The sequence below is a fragment of the Delphinus delphis genome, chromosome 1, assembly GCF_949987515.2.
Source record: "Delphinus delphis chromosome 1, mDelDel1.2, whole genome shotgun sequence".
Classification (NCBI taxonomy): Eukaryota; Metazoa; Chordata; class Mammalia; order Artiodactyla; family Delphinidae; genus Delphinus; species Delphinus delphis.
Window position 1 is genome coordinate 54,540,553 of NC_082683.1, and position 25,655 is coordinate 54,566,207.

Sequence of the window (25,655 nt, forward strand, 5' to 3'; positions counted from 1 at the left end):
CATTTTTCACCAGGAAATAATTTTCTCTCGAAAGTTTTTTTATTGTCCCCAGTATGCATTGAGTCATTTACGCAGTGTGTCAGCTACTCTAGCAATAAGCTTTTGGAAGCCCTTAACCCTTCGGGCCCAGTACCACGCCAATAGGAAATGCTGCTCGTCATCTTGGACTTTTGGTGACAGAATTCTGCTATAACACCACAATGATTGTTGTTATTGGCTTTGCATCAGTCAAGATTCTGGCAGGAAACAAAAGGCACAGGCAAATAGACTAAGAATTTTATAAAGAGATTGTTTTTAAAGGTGTTGGCAGAGTTGGGGTAAACCAATGAGGTACAGGACCTGGGGCTAGCAGGAGTGAGAAGCATTACCATTCTAGGCCTGGAGAGTCAAGGGAATGATCGGTTACCCCTCCCCATAGAGTACAGCTGAGGCTGAAGAGAGGGCTGTCCAGTGTGTGCTGTGGCCTTTGGTGGAGGGATGCAGAACACACCAGCCCTACTCTCTCTTCTTGCCCTGGGGTTCTTCTTATCATACCAATGCCTCCTATCAGCTGGACATAACTGGAAGCCAGAGTCCATTACTCCTGTACATAGACGTCAGCCTCAGCATAGAGCTGGATGGAAAAGGACTAAGACTGGATCTGGTGAGCTGAGGACACTCAGGGAAAATATTCATCACTGGCTTGAAAACAATTGCTTCGTAAGAGAGTCTGAAGTTCAGTAGGGGTCTAAATAAGGTATGTCAGTCAACTCAGTTTATAAGATCAGAGAATCTTGAGAGGAGCGTAGAAGTCAACCAGCCTCTGCTTGAACATGCCAGAGACCTCCAGAGACAGGGATATCTCTCTACACCAAAGTGATTATGGGGTGGCTCCCCCCGCTCAAAATCTGCCTTTGTATGCCAGAAACTAAAACTTGTATGTGAAATCTCCTGAATATTTTTTAAAAATGTGAGCCACTAATTCAAACTGGGGGGGAGGGGGGGAAAGCCTAGTAAGGAACAAGTGTATTTACTAGATCTGGTTTTTAACCTCTTGTGTCATTTCTCATCCCAATGTGAAGACATCTATTGCATCCTTCATTCGATTTTTTTCTTTGGTCTAGAGAGCATGTAGCTCTTCCCACCTTTCCTTCCCCATCCTCTTTCTCTTCCTCTGGATGTTTCCTGCTCCTTCAAAGTCCTTCTTAAAAACATGACTCTTAGAGTAGAAAACTTTTGATGTCTTTTAACCAGAACCGACCAGAAGAGGACCATGATGTTCTTGACCATGACTCAGTCCTGCTAATGAAGGGTATTCCGTTGCTATAATGCCATCCATGAAAATTTTTTGAGCAATTTCATCATGCTGTTGTTGGGTCCAACTGAGCCTTCAAGTCTTCACTAAAACTTATTAGTCTTCTTTTGTTTGTTCGTTTGTCTTTAATGTGGTTACCTCTGAAATTATTTAGTAGATTTGCTGAATCATGGACTTCTCTAAGCAAGGTCTTTAACCTAACTCCAAGCTATCATATTTATTTGTAAAATTTCAGCTGTTGGTTTAAGGGTCATTATTTTAGCCTGTTGTGTATGAATCTCGAAAATTGTATTTCTATAGTCAATTAGGTATCTTTCCTAGATTCAGGCCATTTTCAAGTTTGATAAACATATCACCATCAAGTAGTTGATGACAATGTTGAACAGGAAGGTTCTCTCAAGGATAGCCTTCTATAATTTGATGTTGTTTTGCTGATTAACACTGTTAGGGTACAGCCATGTGGTGAAGTACAAAACCATCTATTGATATGATTATCTAGCCCCCCATCTTTTGTCCATAAGGATATCATGCATCACCTGATCAAATGCTTTGCTAAAGTTTAACTGTGCTTGGTCTACCACTCCAAAATAATCCTATCAAAGATGAAAGACATTTAATTTTACAAAACTTATTGGATTTTGGAACTTAAAAAATTAGCTCAACTAAAAAGTGGGCAAAGGACTTAAATAAACATTCCTCCAAAGATGGTATACAAATGGACAACAAGCATATAAGGATATGCTCAGCATCACTTATAAAGATTAAAGTAATTAAAGAAATCAAAGCTACAATAAGATCTCACCTCATACCCATTAAGATGGCCACTATCAAAAAATAGAACATAGCAAATGTTAGCAAAGATGTGGAGAAATTAGAACCATTTTGCACTGTAGGTAGGAAGGCAAAATGTTGTAGCTACTATAGAAAACAGTATGGATAGTTCTCAAAGAGTAAAAAAGAGAATTACCATATGATCCAGCAACCCCACTTCTGGGTATACAACTAAAAGAACTGAAAGCAGGATCTCAAAAAGATATTTGCACACCCACGTCCATTGCAGCATTATTCACAATAGCCGAGAGTAGGAAGCAAGTCACATGCCCACCAGTGGACGAATGGATTAAAAAAAATGTGGTGTACACATACAATGGAGCATTATTCAGCCTTAAAAAAGAAGGAAGTCTTGTCACATGTAACAACATGGATGAACCTTGAGGAGATTATACTGAGTGAAACAAGCCAACAAAAAGACAAATACTATGATTCCACTTATATGAGGTATCTAAAGGAGTCAAATTCCTAGAAACAAAAAGTTGAATGGTGGTTGCCAGGGTCTTGGCGGAGGGGGAAATGGAGAGTTGCTGTTCAATAAGTATGGAGTTTCAGTTTTGCAAAATGAAAAAGTTCTGGAGACCTTCTGTACAACAGTGTGACTATACTTCACACTACTGAAATGTACACTTAAAAATGGTTAGGATGGTAAATTTTGTCATGTGTTTTTTACCATAATTAAAAATTTGTTTTTGATTAAAAAGAAAAGTTTAGCCCAACTCTTTCCTTTTATAGAGGAGAAAACTGAGGTCCTGAGATTTAAGGCCCTGAGATTTAAAGAAACTTTTAGTGAACTCGTGTGGATTCTAGTTGCTAAGGTTTTTTCTCAAGTGTTCACAAATGAGTTACTGCCCCTAACTTAATGTGGTTAAAACATTTTCCAAAGAGAAAAATGTTAATCACTGTATATGGGCTATTCAGAGTCTTTTAAAGAATTCGTTTGAGAATACATAAGGCAATAGATCATCTACTTAGTATTTCCATTATCAAGTCAAGAGAGCGAATGGCTGGACCCAGCATGCCAACTGAAGGCCTAATTACCACCTTTTCTCCTTTGGCTTCCAGGTATATGCCTAAATATCACTAACGCAGGCCCCTATCTGCCACAGACCTGCTTATTTTGTAGTTTTCAGATAATAAATGGTGACTATTCCTGTTTGTTTTCTATGGTTTTAAAATTTTTTTCAGACAAGATCATAATGCAACTTGTTTAATTTCATTTGAATTCTAAGGTTCTATAAGACTCCTTCCCACCTTTGCCAGATTTAAGATCTGAGCACTTTCATGTTTTAACTCAAAGTAATATCCCAGATATGTTTCACTTCATAAAAGTACCTCTTGAATGAGAAATTGTGTTTACCTTGCTTTAAGCCCCAGGAGAAGAAAGAAGTATTTTTTCTCCATTATATTTAATTACTAATCAAAGTATTGAATATCATTGTAAAAATAAAATAGGAATGTCAGATGTGAACTGTGATACCAAATTGTTGATTTTTAAAAGGAAATTAATCATGTGGTCTGGACTAAATTGTTGGTTTCAAAAATCCCAAGTATTTAACTTGATGTAACTAAATATGTGCATTTAACTTTTAAACAGTTATTCCAAAGTATTAAAAATCTTCCCCATTTTAATTTTCAGCCAATTTGCTTTGCAGTGCCTCGGAAGTGTCCATTACCCTTTAAAGTGAATAGTAAGAATAATGTCCATTGTTCTTATGTGATTCTTTTTAATAGTATAGTTCCCACTAGATATTAGTCCTTACTGAGAAGGAATCTTGGAATCTTAAGGAGAATGATGAAAAACAATTCCATATAGTATTTTAATTTTTATTAGCCATATAATTTAAAAAGCACAGAGGCATCGAAGACAGACTCGCATTCCAACCCTGACTCCACCACTTCCTAGCTTTGGCAAATTTATCCTTTCTCAGCCTCAGTTTCTCTGTTTGTGAAATCAAGATAACCCAAAGTGCTGGGTTAAAATGAAGAATAAAAATGCTAGGATATTAAAAAGGAGTTGGTCAAATGTTAGTTTTCTAATTTTCCATGAGTAAGGTTTAGTTGTTCTGTGGAATGTTTTGTTTTGGGGGGGTTTTTAATATTTTTTTTAATTAATTTATTTTTGGATGCATTGGGTCTTTGTTGCTGCGCGCAGGCTTTCTTTAGTTGCGGTGAGCAGGGGCTACTCTTCATTGCAGTGCGCGGGCTGCTCATTGCAGTGGCCTCTCGTTGCAGAGCACAGGCTCTAGGCACGTGGGCTTCAGTAGTTGTGGCACGTGGGCTCAGTAGTTGTGGCTTACGGACTCTAGAGCTCAGGCTCAGTAGTTGTGACACACGGGCTTAGTTGCTCCGCAGCATGTGGGATCTTCCCGGACCAGGGATCGAACCCATGTCCCCTGCATTGGCAGGTGGATTCTTAACCACAGCACCATCAGGGAAGCCCCTATGAAATGTTTTTATATGAAGTTTTTTGAGCCAGACACCGACTCCCCTTCTGGCCAAATGCAGAGAGCTGTGTGGGAAAGGAAGCATGTCATCAGTAAGACTTACAATGGGCCTGAATTTGTTTTCTGTCACTTCCAACATGACCACGTAGTGTTCTGCTTGATTATTTCACTTGGCAAGAAGACATTGTGCTAGTTTTGCATATCCTCACTGCAATCAGAAGGAGCCAAGTTTGACGATGTTTAAAGGATTTAGCTTCTTGAAGTTTGTTCTCCTGCAGACCTACAGGGGGATTTGTCCCAGACCTCCCGTTTACAGTCAAAGGCGTTCTGTGAATAATCTGATACGGACTAAGTACAGAATAGACTCCTTTGTTTGCCAGACAGGTGAGAGCCCTACTTTCTCTTGTTGCTAAAAACGTCGGCCAGAAAAATGACTAGCATTACATTCGTACTAAATTAGCCTCGTTCCTTTTGTAATCTTACCCTCATAATGATTTCACTGAGAATCCAAGAATAACAAGAAGAGCTTACCCCCCTAGGGTCCTGAGAAATTTGAAAGTATTTTATAATGTTAACGCTAAGCATAACATCCAACAACTATGCAGCAGTTTTAGATTTTCCGAGGTTCTTTTGTGAACATCCTCTCTCACGTGAACTAAACAAGATGGGCAGAGCAGGTACCATTATCCTGCTTAAATAACTGAGGAGATGGAGGTCAGTGAGGTGACTCTTGCTTAAGGTTATTTAGAATTTCCTGCCCCAAACTTTTATTTCCTACTCTGAGGGTGGGGGGTAAACATTGGGTGATTGAGTTGTAACAGGTACTAGAATAGATAGTTTCTATGTTACTTCACTTATGGTTTACAACAGTTCTATGAAATAATCCCATTTTACAGATGAGTTTGCTCAGAGTGGCCAAGTGCCTACTCAAGGTTACATAGATAATGTCAAAGGCAGTCTTCAGAGGTTTCTCACTCTAAAACGTAATCTTCCTTTATTCTGCTACATTGTCTACATAGATATAGCAATCTCTCTCTCTCTATCTGTCCACCCACCCACAGACATGCAGACACAATTGTTACTAAAGCACCCAAGACCCAGCTCCTAATGACTAGAGTAGCCTCCAGAGATGCCTGGGTTATATGTCTACCTGCCACGGCGTACAAGGCGGGGAGTTCAAAAGCAGGGTACCTGGCAAAGCTTTTGTGTTATTCCCCACCTTTCAGACTTCCTTCATTCTTCCTACCTGTGTGAAACAAGAAAAATCCTACCATGAGAAAATAGGTGCAAGACAACAGCCACTCTCAAAGTACTGGCGGTCTAGTGTAGTAGCTGGAACAGGACCAACAGGAGAGGAATCCAAGCGTTGAATTACAGGTCCTTGGGCAAGTAAATTAACCACTCTGCCCCTCAGCTTCCTCACCTGTAAAAATGGGGACGAGGATGGCGCCTACCTCATGGGTAAGGATAAAATGAATGAGTTTTGAAAAGTGCTTAGAATAATACTTAGCCCATATTAGTAATAACAGCTAACATGATTTTCTGCTGGTAGAAAACACTCAAGAAATATTAAAACGATCATTTTTATTATACTCAGTCAGCAGATTTTACCCGTCCCCAGCCCCTCTGAGGGTCAACCCACAGATCACAGTCCCAGCACCCAGGTTTTGGTGCCCCTTCCTAATTTCTTGTGTTGAGTCTGTTTCTGTGGGGAGTGTGATTAATTACTGCCATATCTCACTGAACAGGTTCCCGAAGAAGGTGTTGTGCGAGTAAAGACTATGTACAAGTATATTCTCACTTACCAAGCTTTGCTGGGTATGTGGCTTTTGACCTCCGCACTTTGTATGCTGTGTCAGGGAAGAGGGACTGTTGGGCTCTCTTCACCACTCTATCCATACTTCCCTTGTAGTATTTCCAATAGCATATTTTAATTACCTTTTCTCTGTTTTCCTTAGCAGATCACGAGGTCCTTAAGGGCAAAGGACATGTCTTAATTCATTTTATATTCCCAGTACCTAGTGGAGTGCTTGGCAGTAGTAGCTGTTTGTTTATTGACTGACTGAAACAAATGGGGGGATGAGGGAATGGATGCATGGTTAATTCTTTTAAGTAAATAATCATCTCTGAATTTTGTGTCAATCTGAATTTTCACACTTTGGATTTTCTTAAAGCTAGATAGCTGATGAGGTTACTGGTGATCAGGACATGTCATTATGCATCCCCTCTAATTACTGTCCCATAATGCTTGCATTGTTTTACCAGTCAAATAATTCATTCATTTTAGTCTATGCCCAGAATATTTAGTTTAATGGTCAGACTCAAGCCAAAAAAAAGAAAAGTATGTGTCCTTGTGTCCTTCTATACATGTTATATTCTTTTCCAAGCAATGGTAACAGTGGATGTATAAGATTTCAAAAATATACTTCAGAGGGTTAGCACTCATAATTATTGAGTTCATATGAAACCATTTAAAAAGAATTCTTGGGTTTCAAAAAAGTGTCAAGTTATACAGTGATGCTGTGCAAGAGGGAACTGTAGACACCATCCAAAACAGATACTTCACTTTTGTGGATGAGAAAAAGTGAGACACAAAGAGGTGAATGATTTGTTCAAAGTCATACAGCTCATCAGAGACTGAGCTGGCCCTGGCTTCAGGTCCCCATATTCTCAGGCCAGTGGCTTTGTGGACCCTGGGCCAGGATTCTTTGGTGATATTGCTTCTGGAAGATGCAGGACTGGCCCTATATGTCCAAGCCAGCCAAGACAACGGCATGATTTCTGGAACACCACGCAGTGTTTGATTTGGGCTGGCAGCCAATGGAAGAAGACCCCTGGGGTCCACATTAATGCTCTTAGATGTATACAGTCCATCCATGTGGCGTTTAACTTTTAAGGTGTTGGAGAAATGCAGGTCTGCTGCTGAAGAGAGGCAACATCAGAGGGGGGACCCACACACACGCAAAGTCTTCACAATGTCCCTCTGCAATTTTTAAACGTTTGAACTTTAAACTTTTCAACTTTGATAAACTACACTGAAGGTTTGATGGAAACAAATTGTAATAAGCAAAGGTTCTTTTTTCTCACAGTAGATTTGTGTGTATAGAAGAATAGGAGGCCATTTTAAGCTCTGCCATGTAATATTATTCCATGTTATTTGAACTAGTATAACTTTTGCTCTTTTCCATTTTCTACACCCAGATTCAAAGGATTCCAAGGAGAAGAATAAAATGGAAATCCTGTACATACTGGTGCCTAGTGTTGCCATCCCCCTGGCCATTGCTTTGCTCTTCTTCTTCATTTGTGTCTGTCGCAATAACCAGAAGTCATCGTCACCGCCTGTCCAGAGGCAGCCAAAACACGTCAGAGGTCAAAACGTGGAGATGTCAATGTTGAATGCGTATAAACCCAAGGTAAAACTAGCAGTCCTGAGCTGCGCTTATTCTATAGACTTCAAGTTAAAGCAACATTTATAACCCACCCAAGCTTAGAAATCAAATGATACAGAATCAGAAATTTTATCAGTGCTAGAGTTCATTTTCAGCATAGTCATGCATTTCTAACTTTGTCCAAGGCAGCTTGAGTATACTTTCATCAGTGTGACCAGTTCGGTGCTGGGCCCGTCCTAGCACTACCTTACGTAGAGTTTGGGCTGGAAGGAATTCTTATGAGATCATCTCTTCCAGCCCCTGGGGACTCAGAATGTGGACTATTTTTCCACATTTTAAAGAAGGAAATTCCATTCTCTTCCAATCAAAGTGAAAGAGATGAACAGAGAGAGAGAAATCAGACATTGTTTACTAACTTCACTTTCAAAAAATCCTTTTGTTTGCACAGCAGTGCGCAGGTATTAATACTACTGTACTGTACGCTTAAAATGGTCAATTTTATGTTATGTGTTTTTTACCACAATTTAAAAAATCCTTTTCATGCCTAACCTAAATCCTTTTCTCTTTGGTTTAAACATATTTTAAGAGAAGTGTTATCCTTCCCACAATCTTTGAATGCTGTTTTATAATAGCCCACCTTAGCCTTCTCCTCTCTTTGCTAAATCAATCCACTTCCTTTTAGTTTGTCCTCAACATCTTTCAACATTTGGGTTGCTCGGGGTCCTGGCAAGGAACCCAGGGTCACTGGCCCTTTCCTTAAATGGAGCACACACCACATCTTGAGGCTGAAATACAACAGAGGCTTTCTCTCCGGAAAGCCAGCACCCCAATCCCAGGCCTCTCGGGAAAGAGATTTCATTTAAATAACTTAGGATTCTTGCATCCACAGAAGCCTGCCTTTTCATTGTGTTCCAACTCCATAGGAACATTCATTCAACAAATATTTATCTTCTCTGTGGGTTAGTGACCATATTATTCTTTTGACCCTCATAAAGAGGAGATGCATCACTTTTTATACAATTTTAGGAAAAGAAATTGCCTTCACACTCAAATCAATCCTTTTACCCAATAAAAAAAGTAGCATAATTGGGCCTGACACATAGTCCTCATTTGATTTTATTTTGCTTTGCTGTTGAATTTTTCTTTAATTTAAAAAGTCTTAAAATATTTTTCTATTGCAAAGTCATACTTGTTGGTAAGGTTTTGGGGTTTCTTAAATGCTAAAAGAACTCATTTTTTAAGTATTCTGTTCCAAGCAAAACCACTGTTCTCTCTCTTTTTTAAAAAATTTATTTATTTTATTTATTTATTTTTGGCTGTGTTGGGTCTTCGTTGCTGCGCGCGGGCTTCTTCTAATTGTGGCGAGCAGGGGCTACTCTTCATTGCGGTGCGCGGGCTTCTCATTGTGGTGGCTTCTCTTCTTGCAGAGCATGGGCTCTAGGCACACGGGCTTCAGTAGTTGTGGCTCGCAGGCTCTAGAGTGCAGGCTCAGTAGTTGTGGCACGTGGGCTCAGTAGTTGTGATGCATGGGCTTCGTTGCTCCACGGTATATGGGAACTTCCTGGACCAGGGCTCGAACCCGTGTCCCCTGCATTGGCAGGTGGATTCTTAACCACTGAGTTCACTCGGTGGCTTGGGGAATGGGTGGCGGTGGAGGTTTAACTTGTGATATCCTAGCTGCTAGCTAGCCAACTTACATACATTACAGCGTGTTACATAATAGCACGGTTAATCCTTATAAATGTAATAGGAGAAAATAGAAGGGTTAACATTATTGCACATTCATGTAGTCACACCTAGTTGTCTGTTTACATATCCCATGACTTCAGACTCCTAGTGCAATAGTCTTTGTTCTGTGAGAATCTTTCCCTGTCATTTCTGTTATTAAGTTCTGAGAAGCCTTACAAATGCTGGAGCTCTGGGTGGGAGAGAGGGCCAGATCAGTTTGGTTCTAGTAGTCACTGTGCTGCAGCCACCATCCTGGGGAGGTGGGCTCCTCGTTGCTGTGGCAGGAATTATAGGAAGAATCATTTCCATTCGGAAAAATTACCCGTGTTGTAAGTCAGCCTCAATCTGCAATTCAATTCCATTCTAAGTGGAGGTTTATTTTGCAACACATGATATGTCCAACAGGCACGGTGTTTTGGATTTATGTTGTCTTTCAAATAAAGATCTCAGAGGGCTCCGTGGCACAAATAGAGAAAACTAATATATACTGAATAATACACATCATCAGGAACTATTCCAGTTCCTGGAATATTCATTATCTCATTTAATCCTCACACCTATTATATAAGGTAGGTATTATTATCACTCTCATACAACCAGGGTAACTGAGACTCCAAACCAGTTAAGTAACTTGCCTAAGGTCAAAGAGCTAGTAGTTGGAAGAGATAAAATGTGAATAGAGATTTTTCAGCTCTAGGGAGAGCCCTTGAACTTGCCCATGCCATGATAACTTTTTCACAGGACAAATCATGCTGGGAAGGGGGTATGGGGGCAGGCAAATAATTAAATATGACACTCCATTTGTCAGTCTGGGCTGAACACTAACCACAGGATTCACCTGGCTCTGACAGACCTCCTGAAGAGGCCTGGATAACAGTTGTAAGCTTGAGTTACATAGCCCCGGTCCTGCCAGGGACATGTGAAATTTGGCCAGAGCAACAATAGTCCTCCATCCTCCATGGTCATGGAGACAAATGTAAAATATATGGGGAGAAATTTTTCCTAAGACTTGGTGAAGCAAAACATTGTTTTCATCATTTCTGGACCGTTTCCGAAATGTGCCTTGCGAAATCTCCCAGTGTCAAGATTTCTCCAACACAGGGCTTAGAGTTTAGCCTTAAACAGCTCACAAGCAATTCTGAATCAGACTAGAAGTAGGAATGGCTCAAGAATGTGTGACTGGGTTGAGGAGGGGAAAGGAAACAACAAAAACAAATGCTAACTTTTTTTTCTTACTCTCCTAAGAAGTTTGGCTCCAATCAAATTTGACTTATTCAGCTGTTTGTTTTGGTTCTTACTGAGTGCCTTTCCTGGAAAAAGCACAAAGAACTTTGTAGACCTTAAAGAAAATTCCCAAATGTAAACAGTCAATCTCTAAAACTGCTTTGAGAGGTCACTGACACATAAATATTACCCGTACCTATAAAATCTAAAAGGAAGGGACACACATAAGAAAGAAAGAGAAAAAAACAAAACAAAAAAAGTCTTGGGAGAAAAACACCCTACCAGAGTAAAATCAAAAGGATATTTGGAGGTTGGGATGAAAAAGGAATGAAGGATAGAAGCTGGTCTGCCCTGGCCTCATTCTTATTTATCCAAATGAATGTGCCCTTCAGGGTTTAACCTATCTCTGTCCATCTCTCTCCACTTGCTGAGCTGATTTTACCCGCCGTCCCCACCCCCTGCTGCCCCACCAACCTCAAGTGTTTGTATTAAGAAGAAGCTCCTCTGGGAGATTAGAAATCCATACCCTTCAGAGGTGACAATAGGCAGCTGCAGACAGACTGGCTGACGGGATCTGGCTTGAGTCCCCAGAGAGGTGAACGGTACAGTTGGAAGTTAAAACTTTTGAGGAGGCGTGAGTCTCCTTCTGATCTGTGGGGAAAGGAAGCCACTGGACCAGACAGGCATCTTACGTCTGAGCCTTGAACAGTCAGGAAATGGAGATGCTCCCCTGGCTCCACCTCTAACTGCCCTGTGACCCCGAGTAGCCACTTAGCCCCTCTGTGTCTCAATTTTCTCGGCTGTTCAGAGAAAGAGGTCGACTGTGTTCATGCAAAGGACGGTTTGTTTATTTTTCTTTTATTTTGCTCAGCAAAAGATTTCAAGCCATTCAGTTGGATTAGTTAATCTCCTATCTTTTCCATCTTTAAAATCTTCTGACAGTACTCTGGTGATGCAGGAACTACGTAGGGTTTTTCTATCTTGCATTACAAATTTTACCATCTGAGTAAGGGTTTTTTTTTTAAAGTACTGTGGAAAATGAACCTTCTCCAAGAAGCCTGGAAACTCTAACTTGCCATCTCTCCGATTCTTTCCCTCTGCCTCCCGCCCCGCCCCCCCGCCCCAAGCTGTCACATGGGAAACACTGAGCAGTCTCGCTGAGGGAGGGAAGCTGTGGAGCTTGCCTCCTGGGGACTTAGAAGGGGAGCAGAGCCTCTCCGTCAAGCACAGGGTGAGCCAGTTCTGTCCTTCCCTATGTGACGCACCTATGTGGGATTTAGACCCTCAAAGAGGTTAGGGGTGGAGGAATTTGAGAATGAGGGTCAGGAAACCTAAATAAGCCTTTGGGTCAAACTCCTGCAGCTCCTGGCTGATGTAAGGAAGATTGGGGGGAAAGCAAAATTGGCCTATAGCTTTCTGAAACTGGTGGCTGTATTTTATTTCTCAACTAACCCTCATCTCTTGCCCGCTTCTCTGTTTCTCCACTTCCAGGCTATTCTTCTCACCTTTTCCTTTCCAGCCAAGGTATTCAGCCATTGCTGAATGTACTGACAATTATGTTCCCTGGGCCTGTCCCTTTTGCTAGCAACATGCTTCCATCTAAAAATCCCTGCTGTGGTCAAGCCACCCCTTTGAAATCCCTGTTCTTATCCACTGTCACTACACTTAGTGCTAAAACGTCCTCAATAACGTTTCCACTCACTCCTTAAAGCCATTGTCTCCAAGCCTTCTGAGCTATCATTCTATTCACATGGCCTCTGGGGAATCACCAGTGATATAATTTAATCCGATGGCCTTTCCCAAGTCTTCATCCTCTTTAATTTCTCTGGAGCATTCGATATTCTTAACCACCATGTTGAAACACTTTCTCTTGGCTCTCCTACTATCTCCTCCCCTTTTCTTCACTAGCTCTTCCCAAACAGGAGCCTCCTCTGATGTTTGTCAGTTCTCTTTCCTCTTTCTCTCTCTCATGCTGATTTCATCCTCTGGCATTGCTTTAGCTCCCACTTGACATAATGATTCCCCAATCTGGAAGGACCAAATCTCAAGTTATAAAATTCTTCCTCCCAGTATATAGGAGTCCACAGTCTCTGGGCCTAAGTTACCTTTCCAGCCACATTTGTTCTTAGTTTATTTCTAAGAGGTAGTATAATATACTTCAAAGATCAAGGATTTAGAGGCAGAGAGATATGATTACAAATCTTGCCTCCATTGTTTACTGGCCATGAGATCTTTGTTTTCTCATTTATAAAACAAGGATACAAATAGTACTTAAAAGAGATTTTTAAATGTATTTTTATTGCAGTATAATTCACACACATTACATTAGTTTCGGGTGTATAACATAATGATTCAATATTTTTATATAGTGCAAAATGATCTGCCAACATGCATCATTACAAAATTTTTTTTCTTGTGACGAGAAGGTTTAAGATTTATTCTCTTAACAACTTTCAAATATACAATCAGTATTACGAACTATATTGGCCATGCTGCACATCCCCATAACTTACTTATTTTATAACTGGAAGTTCGTACCTTTTGACTCCTTTCCCTGTTTTGCCTACCCCTTCCCTCCCCACTCTCCACCACTAGCAGCCACCAATCTATTCTAAACGAGCTGTTTCTGACACTTCAAGATAGTGTGCCTGGCACCTCACAGGTCCTCAACAGCTAGAAGTTACTATTATTTTTTTGTTACAGTGATGATATGAACAATCACAAACCTTTTAAATCAACCACCAAATGCTGTGTACCAGATACTGTGGGCTGGGGAGGAAGCTATAGGATTCAGCAACCCACAGCATTAACTGGGGTGAGGGCAAGGCAATTAGAGCAGAGATTATAGAGGTAGCTCTTTAGATAGCTCTGGTATTCCTGTGCCCATCCAGTGAGCATAAATCCTCTGCCCCACACCCTGTTCACACCCTGGATAAAATCCCTCAGGGCAGAGAGGGTCTGATAGTGAAGACTGGGGGACTGTCCAGTACAGAGATCAGCTTACAGCTATGTCTTTAGAAGTTTTACTTCTAGGGAGAATGAGTATTATGAATGGATATTATGAATAAGCTGAAGTACTTCACATGCGTTACCTCAATACAGTCTTTACAGTAACCCTCTGAAGTTGGTACTAATTTGAGCCTGATTTTGGGCGGTCAGAAAACTGGAGCTTGAGATTAAGAGTCTGCCCAAAGTCACACAGTTAGTGAGTGGGAGAGCCAAAACTCAAAGCCAGGTCTCTCCAGGTCCAGAGCCCAAGTGTTCCCTATTTCAGCAGTCCCCAACCTTTTTGGCGCCAGGGACCGGTTTCGTGGAAGACAATTTTTCCACAAACGGGGAGCGGGGGGATGGTTCAGACGTTCATGTGAGCGATGGGAAGTGGCAGATGAAGCTTCGCTTGCTCGCGGACCAGTACCCGTCCGCAGCCCAGTGGTTGGGGACCCCTGCCCTGTTTCACTCTACTGCCTTAATTTTCAGGCTGACTGAAACACACAAGCCCAAGTTATGAGCACATGGTAGCTCACGCTGACATTAAAATTACTGGCATCTGTTCTGCCTGTTTCCAGGCAGAATAGAACATCTCCTGTTGACATTATAAAGTAACTCCACCACAGAGTCAATCCTGGTCACCACCAAACATTCAAACTAACTATCAGAAAGTTAACATTATAGAGAAAAGGACTGTTTCTGAAGTTAAATCACTTCCAGAGAAGTGCAGCTGAACTCTGAGCAAATATGGTGAACTATTGGTTGGAACTCCCTCTAGAATTTGATTGCATAAACCAGAAGGCACTTAGTTCAGCTGTAGTCTTTGAAAATGTCCATAATCTCCCAAAATCAAATGGTTGTGGCCTTTAAGCTTTTAGAATGTAATCATTTCCATTTATGAGTGGAGTCAGTTGTTTCACAATTCTAACACTGTTTACCTAAGAACCAGTAAAATGCACAGGAAAGGAAAATAGGCCTTAGAGTCAAGCAGATTCCTGTCAACAGCCAAGGCCAGATACTAAAAACATCTCAATTTCACGTACTCTCCAGGGCTCTTGTCCCAACTCAGGTACAGCCTGCTGTTGAATGGTTTTGTTCACTTACCCCAGTCAACTAATGGGAGCAACAAAGGATCAGCCAGAGTAAGGTCTAGGTCATCAGAGGCCAGAGAGTAATTACACCTTGACGTTCCACTTTTATGCCAGTGGGCCTCATGCTTTTAAAATTGTGGAGCCTTCTGAGGGTCAAATGAAAACTACCTCTTCTTCCCAGAAAAGTGCTTCATCTTTGGAGCCAGACACAGCTGGAGCTGAATCTTGACATCACTACCTAATAGTTGTGCTTCCATAGGCAAGCTACTTAACCATTGAAGGCCTTAATTTCTTGGTCCATAAAGTGGGGAAATCATAGTATGAATCTCACGGATTTGGGTTGAGGGTTAAATGAGTTGATGCATTGAACACTGAGAGACCCCACAAGGGAGTGTAGTGTAGTCATGGGGAAGACAGACCCTGGAGTCTGAATTTACAACCTTCTAGTTGTGGGATCGCTTAACCACTGTTCCTCAGGTTCTCCATCTGTAAAATGGGGATAATAGTCACAGTGACCAATTTCATATGGTCACTGCGTTATTGTGAGGATGAAAAGAATTAATATGTATAAAGCACTTATAACCTAACACATAAACAGCCCCCCCTCCCCAAATCGTAGCCATTATTATGATCTCAGTGTCTGGTACGTGGCAAATATTCAATACATGGTAGTTATTACTAAGCTCAAATTACAAACATCTAGGATAGGAGTTGTGTCCTCTCTCCTCATGGTTCTTAAATGGTCTCTCATATACTATTCTGTGTGTATACTCTTTGGTACATAGTGTATATAGTATCAATTGACTGACTGAGGTAACCAGCTATGAAAATATATCCCACACAGTTGGCTGCACATGAAAATATAATAAACTGATGACATGGCCCAAGCTACAACGTGATTTCTATTTCAAAACCTTGAATCTCTCTGACAGTAGCCATGCAGAATATAACCCCGTGAAATACCAGTCGACGGCTCTTACATTTCTCTCTAGCTGGCATTTCCAAAGCATCTTCCGGAGCACAGTGTATAGTCTCTGTCTCGTGTAAGTCAGAATCATTCAATCAGGTTCTACAGACACACTGTGGTCATTCGTCATGCCGGGAGCAGGGACCAGACACTCAGTAACTGTCTGATCCAGAAAGTTGTATTCTTTTCTCTCTTTTTTTTTTTTTTTGAAAGTCATATTCATTTATTCTAGTGGTTCTCTCATTTATTCCAGTCCCAGAGCATCCTTGTCACCTGGCAAGTTGTCAGAACTGCAGAATCTGACTTACAGAATTAGAAACTCTAGGAGTGAGGCCTAGCAGTCTGTGTTTTAACAGGCCCTCTGGGGGATTCCAGTGCCTGCTCTGGTGTAGACTCTGCTGATCAACTTGAGATGCAGAGAGTAAGTCCACAAGGAATACAGTTCTCAGAGAAAATTGTGCTTTCAAAGAGAAACAGACCTGGTCATGTCCTCCTATTACCCAAACTTACCCCCTAACTTCAGTAGGGCCTGCTTCATTATTCCTCTAATAGGGTGAGGACAAATGTCACTGTGTGGGACCCACTCTTCTCCTACAGATACTTGTATACAGCTAGAATCGGCAAATGTGTATAGCAAAAGAGATTTGTAAAAGGGCAGCAGCCTTGGGACGTGAGGAATGGGAAAGGAACAGGTATAGGGGCTGCAAGGACTATAGGAGGAGGTTTGGGTCCATTGTAGGAACATGAACTTCAGTCCTTTTCCAGCACCTGCTGCTGGAGCCAACTTCCTGTCCCAGAGCACCGCCCTGAGCTCTGGTTCCCTCCACCCTCATGTGGCTCTGCTTTTCATCTGTGTGTCTACTTCAAATTGGACTCAAAAGTAGAGCCATCAGTCATGCCCTGTTCAGGTTAGAGGTGAAAAGTCACAGAGCGGGATCTGTGCTGCACGCCGATGTTGATGGCCATCACAGAATACTCATCTCATTTCCTGTGGTAGTCACTTAGGAAAAGTGAGCAGGAAATGGCAGCTTAGTCGCAAGCAGTGTCCTCCAGAGGAGTCATTTCAAGTGTATTATCACCTAAGGTGTAACTTCCCAGAGGTGGAAAGACATAAAGTCACTGAGTCTGTCCGCCTTATCCATCTGCCATCTACATAATTACAATTTTTAAAAACTACCCGTGGTTCATTGCTTTCATACCTAAAGTTAATGGATCTAAAAGGGGCACATGTCCCCACTTAGTATTCATCACTCAGGTGAGAGAAGCCACCAACATCCGCCTGGCCTCTCTAGCAGCTGTTTAGACAGGACTGCAATACTCACAGCGACTCACATCTAAGGACTCACATCTAAAATATTCTCCCTTCATTTTCCTCCAGTGAAGAGCTCATTTAAACCTGAATACAGTTGTTCTTCAAAAACTTCTAGGGGAAGAAGCACAATTGGATTTTAGAATAATGTATCAACTTCTACATCAACTTTGCTTTTTCTCCGCCCCGAAAAAATTATATAATTTTTTAAACCGCACTGAGGCAGATGTGTGTTTACTTTGAGAAGTAAAAATGTTAACATTTAAACTGAAAGCCTGTTTCAGTTTTAAGGTACTTAATTGCCTTACAGCATATAATAAACGGAGCCCATCGTGTCATTCAACTAATGGAGGGAGTGATAAAGAGATAGGAGCCCAGGACCCTATTCATTCCAGTTTTCCTTTGTACTTGGTTTACTTTGGCATCGTGCCTCATGTGTATTTTACACTTCTTTACATTTTGTACATCCCTGTATGACAAATACTTGTCAAACAAAAACTAAACAGATTTATAACCCCTTAACTTGAAATGAGCCAAAATTGAACTGCCAAAACTTTATGACTTCATTTTCTTTCATAGTTTTCCACTACATTGGTTCAAGCAGACAAACCCCACTTGAGGTCAAGCAGAGGTCATTTCACTTTCATTACCAAAATATAATTTACAATATGCCAGACCTAAACAAGTTTAGCCTAAAGGGTCTGTATAATGTAAACCATCTGTTCCTCAACAATACAGCTAATTTCCTGCCGTCACCATACAGTCTACTGACTGCTTCTTTAAGGGTTTTTATGATTTTTTAACTAGGTCAGGATTTATGTAAAATTTGAAAATGAGTCTATAGTTAAGACTCATTTGTACCAAATAACTTGAGCATTTAAAAACTGCAAATCACTGTGTAAATTGTTCCCCTGAAACCAAGCTCCGAGCAGTTTTTTCCTGGGTATTTCTACGCTGGCTGATGCACAGGTGTTCCGAGGAAAGGTTTTGTGAAATTGGTCGTTTTGGTTACTTTCCGTGCTTTTTTTCCAAAGCAAATCCCCAAATTTGGTTCTGACTAGCTCTGATGAACTATTCCTTCCTTCTGTCGGCTGGAGATGATTTGGGACTCTATGCCGTCTGGCCCACCAGGTATTGGTGAGCTATGACAAGACACACTTTGGGTCAAAACATACTTTTTCATGTGTCTGAACAGAGAGAAAGAAGAACAATTATCATTCCACAGAGTGACCACACACTGAAGGCTGACCTCACAGCCCTGCAAGGTGTCAGGCCCCAGGCCGGGCCTCCAGAGACATGCTGTGTCCAACTGGGGTTGCCGGCCAGCCAGCTTCTCTGGTTTCAAACAGAAGGCCTTGTACACACAAGGGCAGCAATATTGGCTCTCCTAAAAATTCTTGATACTTTTCTAAGCCTCTTTCTCCATCTGTAAAATGGCAAGAGTAAGAGTTCTTCTTCCAAAGGTGAATACCAGAGAACTAGTTTTCTTACCTCAGTGTATGGGAATGCAGCCGGCTTTCTTAGCCGTGAAGCCCCAGGGGCCATGTGTCAGGCCAGCGCCAAGGTCCCATCCACCTCCTCTTCTCTTCCAGTCCCCACCAGTTTGGCCTGCTTGCTTCCTTTCCCATCTGCCACCATCCACTCTTCCACGTGGGTCTTTGCTCCCTCCACCTCCATCTGCATTTTCCAGAGTCCTCAGAGGAGCAGACCACAGGCCACTCAAATTCTTACCCGCCCTCGGGTTCCAAAACAGAGTCTCTGTCATTTTCAAAGAATTTTTTTAAAAACCAGCAACTACAGGAGAACAGAGAAAGATTAACAAGAAGAAATTTAAACATTCGTTTTTTAAACATAGAATTATAGATGACTATCTAGAGCTATTTAAGGCTGAAATGGATCTAAATCATTTGCATTGACTCCACTTTCTGGATTACTTCCCTAAGAAGGATAATAAAATTGATTTAAAGAGCACTTATTAGGTGGAAATTACTTTCATACATTGTTGCATTTAATCCCTACTGTAATTATGGAAGCTAGATATTATATTATTTTATAGATATGGAAATAGAGGTTCAGAAAAGTTAGGAAACTCACCCAAGGTCAGCCACGTAATATATAGGACTTATCCCACGGGGTTGTTATAGTAAATGAGTTAATATTTGTCAAGTGCTCAGAACAGTGTCTGGCGCATAGTAAGTGCTATATAAATATTAACTATTAATAATAGAAAGCGGCAGGTCCAAGATGCAAATTCAGATTTGTATGAGTCCAAAGGTTACATGGTTTGAATTACCCCACACTGCCTATGGGTTAAGCTTCAGCAGGGGAAGGGGGAAGAGTCCTAACGCCTCATTAGATCAGTCTAATATTCCTTGGGTTTAGTTCCTCATTCCCACTTTCCCTCGAAAGTAGTTTATTACTCAGTCCCATACCCTTCTCTTTCACCAAAAGCATGAGAGATCCTGTTTAAATCAAAAAGTAAGGACTTCCCTGGTGGCGCAGTGGTTGAGAGTCCGCCTGCTGATGCAGGGGACACGGGTTCGTGCCCCGGTCTGGGAAGATCCCACATGCCGCAGAGCGGCTGGGCCCGTGAGCCATAGCCACTGGGCCTGTGCGTCTGGAGCCTGCGCTCCGCAACGGAAGAGGCCACAACAGTGAGAGGCCCATGTACCACAAAAAAATTAAAAAATAATAAATTTAAAAAAAAGGTAAGTAATACCTACCATGCCATTCAAGGGACTTTCACGTAAATTGGATTCATTTACATCATTAGGTAAAGTTCTGATGGAAATCCCTGTCGTAATGTCATGTGGGAAAAATTCACTTTGGATTACTCTGGCCACGAAAGCACAATCAATCTGAGGGCTGCAAGAGTTACAAAGTAGGCGTGGTTACTCTTCCCATCACCTACATTCTGTTCTCCCAAAGGAACTCCATAGCAACCACAGAATCCTGACCTTAGAAGCAAAAGGAAAAACAGTGAAGGAATTGTGATTGCAGAATAAATTTCCTGGATTCAGTCAGATAGAAAGATGGGTCATATGTTTTTAAATTATTCATTTTTTTGAATTGATACTATATTCACCTAGTTCATAAATTCAAAAGTATAAAAAAGCAGTGCTTCCCTGGTGGCGCAGTGGTTGAGAGTCCGCCTGCCGATGCAGGGGACACGGGTTCGTGCCACGGTCCGGGAAGATCCCACATGCCGCAGAGCGGCTGGGCCCGTGAGCCATGGCCGCTGAGCCTGCGCGTCCGGAGCCTGTGCTCCGCAACGGGAGAGGCCACAACGGCGAGAGGCCCGCGTACCGCAAAAACAAAAACAAAAAAGTATAAAAAAGCATAAAGTGAAAAATCTCCCACCTCTGCCCCCTCCCCCCAGTTCCCACCTCCATATCCTCCCAATAACCACTGCTGTTTCTTGAGTATCCTTTCAGAGTTTCTTTATGCCTATGGGCAGAAATATGAATATATTCATTCTTTTTCTCCTCCTCTTTCACACAAAAGCAGCATACAGCATTAACTGTTCTTTTGCTTTTTATTTTTAACTTAGTAGTAGGATTTTGGATATCAGTACATAGAAAGTGTCCTCATCTGTTCTTACAACTGTATAATATTCTTACAAATGTATAATATTGTTTTTACTAGCTCCCTCACAATTAATTTAATCAGTTTCCACTAAGTAGACATTTAGGTTATTTCTAATGTTACAAACAATACTATAATTAATAGGACTGTATTAATAAGCTTCAATTGCCTAAATGTTTAAAGCAAGAAGTTGCCATTACTTTCAGCAGAAGTAACTTTACTGTAAGACATTTATAAATACAAACCCCATAAAATCTGCTTTAACAAATTAGTGAGACCTATAGATGATAAGAAATATTATTTGCATGGAGGAATTAATGTTTCAAAATTCTCAGTTCTATTTTGTCCTCTTAAGTGGGTATTTTGCTGCAAGTTTATTTACACTTATAATTAGGTTAATGGGCATTTTGCCTTGCAAAAATTAGCCTAGAACAGAGCTAATCATCATGAATTCTAGATTAGTAGAGTTTGGGTTAGAGAAAATTTTTAGTTAATTTTCTAAACTGTTGATTTAAACTGTGTACAGAGAGCTCTGAATTCCATATGTATTTGCAAAATTATCAGCTTCAATTGGGATACTCACAGCAGTACTTTTTTCTAAAAAGATAAGGATTTAAAGTGCATTTCAAGGGATTATTTAAAAAATCAGTTTAGGTACAAATGCATTGCTTTTATGACTTTTTCCCTAACAAATTAGATTAAATGTCAGGATAGATCAGAGGTGAATTTCAAAAATAGTAAAAACACATGACATAATAGATGTTTACTGTCAAGATCAAAAGTCACAATTTAATATTTATTTTCATTGTGAGCTAGATGCTTTCTCCTGTCTGTTTTCAGGTCAATCAGTAAATAACCCACTTGTAAAGCCATAGAGATAATCGGTTGGTTCGAAAGGCAATAGCTCCCTTCAAAAAACTGAAATCTGGGGGACTTCCTGGAAGTCCAGTGGTTAAGACTTCGTGCTCCCAATGCAGGGGGCATGGGTTCAATCCCTGGTCGGGGAACTAAGATACCGCATGCCACACGGTGCAGCCAAAAAAAAAAAAAAAAAACTTGAAATGTGATTGAGAGGACAAAGTGTATTCGTAAAAAGAGCAGCAATAGCAAGGTAATAATAGCTAAAAGTTCAATAGCCCTTACCATGTGCCAGACATCATGCTGAACACTTGACAAATGTTAACTTACTAAAAGTTCACAAGAACCCTATGAGATAAGTACGATTATCATCCCATTTTATAGATGAGGGGATTGAAGCACAGAGTGGTTAAATATTGTACCCAGGGTCACACGGCCGGTAAGTGGAGAGGGCAGGATTCCAATTTGAACTGTGGCTGTGGAGGTCAGCGTGTAGCCAGTCACCTCACTGCATCCTGCACATAGTGGCATTCAGACGGTAAAGCCAGAGGGATTCCACAGGAGGCAAAGAACAGAGTGGTCAGGGAGAGTTTCATAGCAAGGATTCGATAGGTAGAGAGAAGCACATTCCAAACCTCCCCACCTCTACTATGAGCACCTCAGAACAGCCTTTTGTTTTGGTTTCTCTGGCTTTTAGCTCAATATATACCTTAGAAATAGGAGAGCATTGGAAGAACAAAGGTATTAGGCAAGAACATGCATGCCATTTGCATGTGGACAATGAGGAGACCTATTCGGCCTAAGTGATGCCATCATGTGGAGGCGTAGCAAGGGTAAGACCAGGTCACAAATACTCTTAGGTCCCAGGCTAAGGATTAAGGCTGTATCCTCAGCAGCAGTGCTTCTCACACTCTAACATTCACCAGAATCACCTGGGGTCTTGTTAAATGCACATCGTGATTCAGTAGGTCCGAGGTGGGTCCAAGAGTCTGCATTTGTAGTGAGCTTCAATGTTGCTCTTCCCAAGACCACTCTTTGAGTAGCAAGATTCTAGGTAACAGCAGGAAACCATTGTTGGAGCAGGGGGTATGCATGGAGGGATAGGGGAGCGGTGGACAAAACTCTGCCTATGCCTAAGTTGCAGCCAACAATTCTAAAGACTTCTAGATGTACAATGTCGTAATTAATTTGATGTACAGAACCTTTCTCCATATGCCTCACCCCTCCTTTCAGATGCCAGGATGTCTTGCCTTAGAAAATGTTTTAAACCACACTTTGCCTTTCTTTCCTACAGAGCAAGGCTAAAGAGCTGCCTCTTTCTGCTGTACGTTTTATGGAAGAATTGGGTGAATGTGCCTTTGGAAAGATCTATAAGGGCCATCTCTATCTCCCAGGCATGGACCATGCTCAGTTAGTTGCTATAAAGACCTTGAAAGACTATAACAACCCCCAGCAATGGACAGAATTTCAACAGGAAGCCTCCCTGATGGCCGAACTACACCACCCCAATATTGTCTGCCTTCTAGGGGCTGTCACTCAGGAACAACCTGTGTGTATGCTTTTTGAGTATATGAATCAGGGGGATCTCCACGAGTTCCTCATCATGCGGTCCCCACATTCAGATGTTGGCTGTAGCAGTGATGAAGATGGGACTGTAAAATCCAGCCTGGATCATGGAGATTTTCTACACATTGCAATTCAGATTGCAGCCGGCATGGAATACCTGTCTAGTCACTTCTTTGTCCATAAGGACCTTGCAGCTCGCAATATTTTAATCGGAGAGCAACTTCACGTAAAGATTTCAGACCTTGGGCTTTCCAGAGAAATATACTCCGCTGATTACTACAGGGTGCAGAGTAAGTCTTTGCTGCCTATTCGCTGGATGCCCCCTGAAGCCATCATGTATGGCAAATTCTCTTCTGATTCAGATATCTGGTCTTTCGGGGTTGTCTTGTGGGAGATATTCAGTTTTGGACTCCAGCCATATTATGGATTTAGTAACCAGGAAGTGATCGAAATGGTGAGAAAACGACAGCTGTTACCATGCTCCGAAGACTGCCCCCCAAGAATGTACAGCCTCATGACAGAGTGTTGGAATGAGATTCCTTCCAGGAGACCAAGATTTAAAGATATTCACGTCCGGCTTCGGTCCTGGGAGGGACTCTCAAGTCATACCAGCTCTACTACTCCTTCCGGCGGAAATGCCACCACGCAGACAACCTCCCTTAGTGCCAGCCCAGTGAGTAATCTCAGTAACCCCAGATATCCCAATTACATGTTCCCGAGCCAGGGTATTACACCACAGGGCCAGATTGCTGGTTTCATCAGCCCACCAATACCTCAGAACCAGCGATTCATCCCCATCAATGGATACCCAATACCTCCCGGATATGCAGCATTTCCAGCTGCCCACTATCAGCCAGCAGGTCCTCCCAGAGTGATTCAGCACTGCCCACCTCCCAAGAGTCGGTCCCCGAGCAGTGCCAGTGGGTCGACTAGTACTGGTCATGTGACCAGCCTACCTTCATCAGGATCAAATCAGGAAGCAAATATTCCCTTACTACCACACATGTCGATTCCGAATCATCCCGGTGGAATGGGTATCACCGTTTTTGGCAACAAGTCTCAAAAACCCTACAAAATAGACTCAAAGCAACCATCTTTGCTAGGAGACTCCAACATTCATGGACACACCGAATCTATGATTTCTGCAGAACTGTAAAATGCACAACTTTTGTAAATGTGGTATACAGGAAAAACTAGAAAGTCGTAGAAAAGATTTATATTCAAATGTTTTTATTAAAGTAAGGTTCTCATTTAGCAGACATTGCAACAAGTATCTTCTGTGAAGTTTAACTGTGTCTTACCAACCAGGGCAAACACCAGCCAGAAAAAAAACATTGTGGGATTAACACTCCATCAGGGTGTAGGCCATGCCACTGGGATTGGTACATCTGGTTTCAAGTACTGAAAACTGCAAACCAGTGAAGAGGAAACGAACCTTATGACTAAGTATCAAACCAAAAAGGAAAGTCAAACGGTGCTTTGTGTATTCACCTTTGGCTGCCATGACTGTTCTCTCCCCAAAATGTATATACCATAGCATTTGTCTACCTGCTGTCTTTTCTTCAGGACAGATGTTCAGGAATTATGTTGATTCAATTTAGACTCTATGCATGTTTGTATGGAAGTGATGTTCAGAATCAGTGAGGAAACTTTAGGCCAGATTTAAAATCCCAGATGGAAACGAGCCATAAGTGTAAGTTTCCCTGAAGCCTTCTGCACAGTGGGGCTTCTTTGGGAACTTGAAAAGTGTGCCTCTTTGTGAGTCTCCTCTGTTGATCATGAAGGCTTTTTCCACAGTGTGTTTACACAAGCCCTTGAAATAACATAGGGCATCAGATCATAAGGCTAGATGTGGATGCTGAAATTGACCGCTGGTTGATAGTTCACTGTGTTGCATTAGAAATGAGGCACCAAAGGCAGCACAGTCAGGAAAATGGCCCCTTGGCCTCGATCAGCATCCATGGGAAAGGAACAAGGGTTCCCATGGGGACAGCCTCACAGGAGCTTCCCTGGACCAATAACATTGAAGAATAGGGGTGTGGCTACAGACCAGCCCATCCATGCTTGCATCCTCCTGCTTATGAGCTGTCTAAGGTATGGGGGTGCATATGATCAGTGGACTCTGGGGAAGGAGGAAACCCTCTGACACCAGTATCTAGTTAATTTAAAGTTTCTCTCACTTTTTTTTTTTTTCTGATCTGGAAATGTTCACAGATTTTATTCTAGCACCAAGAGTTATGACAATGTATTCATAGTGTTAGTTGGAATCCAAAGACTGTGAATTCTATTTGCAAAATGTTACAGTATTTTTAAAAAAACAAGTACTGAGTTCTCACTTCAAAGATAACCATGAACTGAAATTTTTAAGCTGGTAACTA

At 41.6% G+C, this 25,655-nt stretch overlaps 1 protein-coding gene across 1 annotated transcript in view; it reads left to right on the top strand.

Annotated features, from left to right (window-relative positions):
• ROR1 (receptor tyrosine kinase like orphan receptor 1) overlaps positions 1-24,459 on the top strand; it is a 405,106-nt gene extending 380,647 nt beyond the window's left edge. The window contains exons 8-9 of the mRNA XM_060005686.1: positions 7,774-7,985; positions 23,006-24,459. Coding sequence (XP_059861669.1) covers positions 7,774-7,985; positions 23,006-24,433 — 1,640 coding nt within the window. The 3' untranslated portion in view covers positions 24,434-24,459. The remainder of the gene's footprint in view (positions 1-7,773; positions 7,986-23,005) is intronic.
• The last annotated feature ends 1,196 nt before the right edge of the window (positions 24,460-25,655 follow it).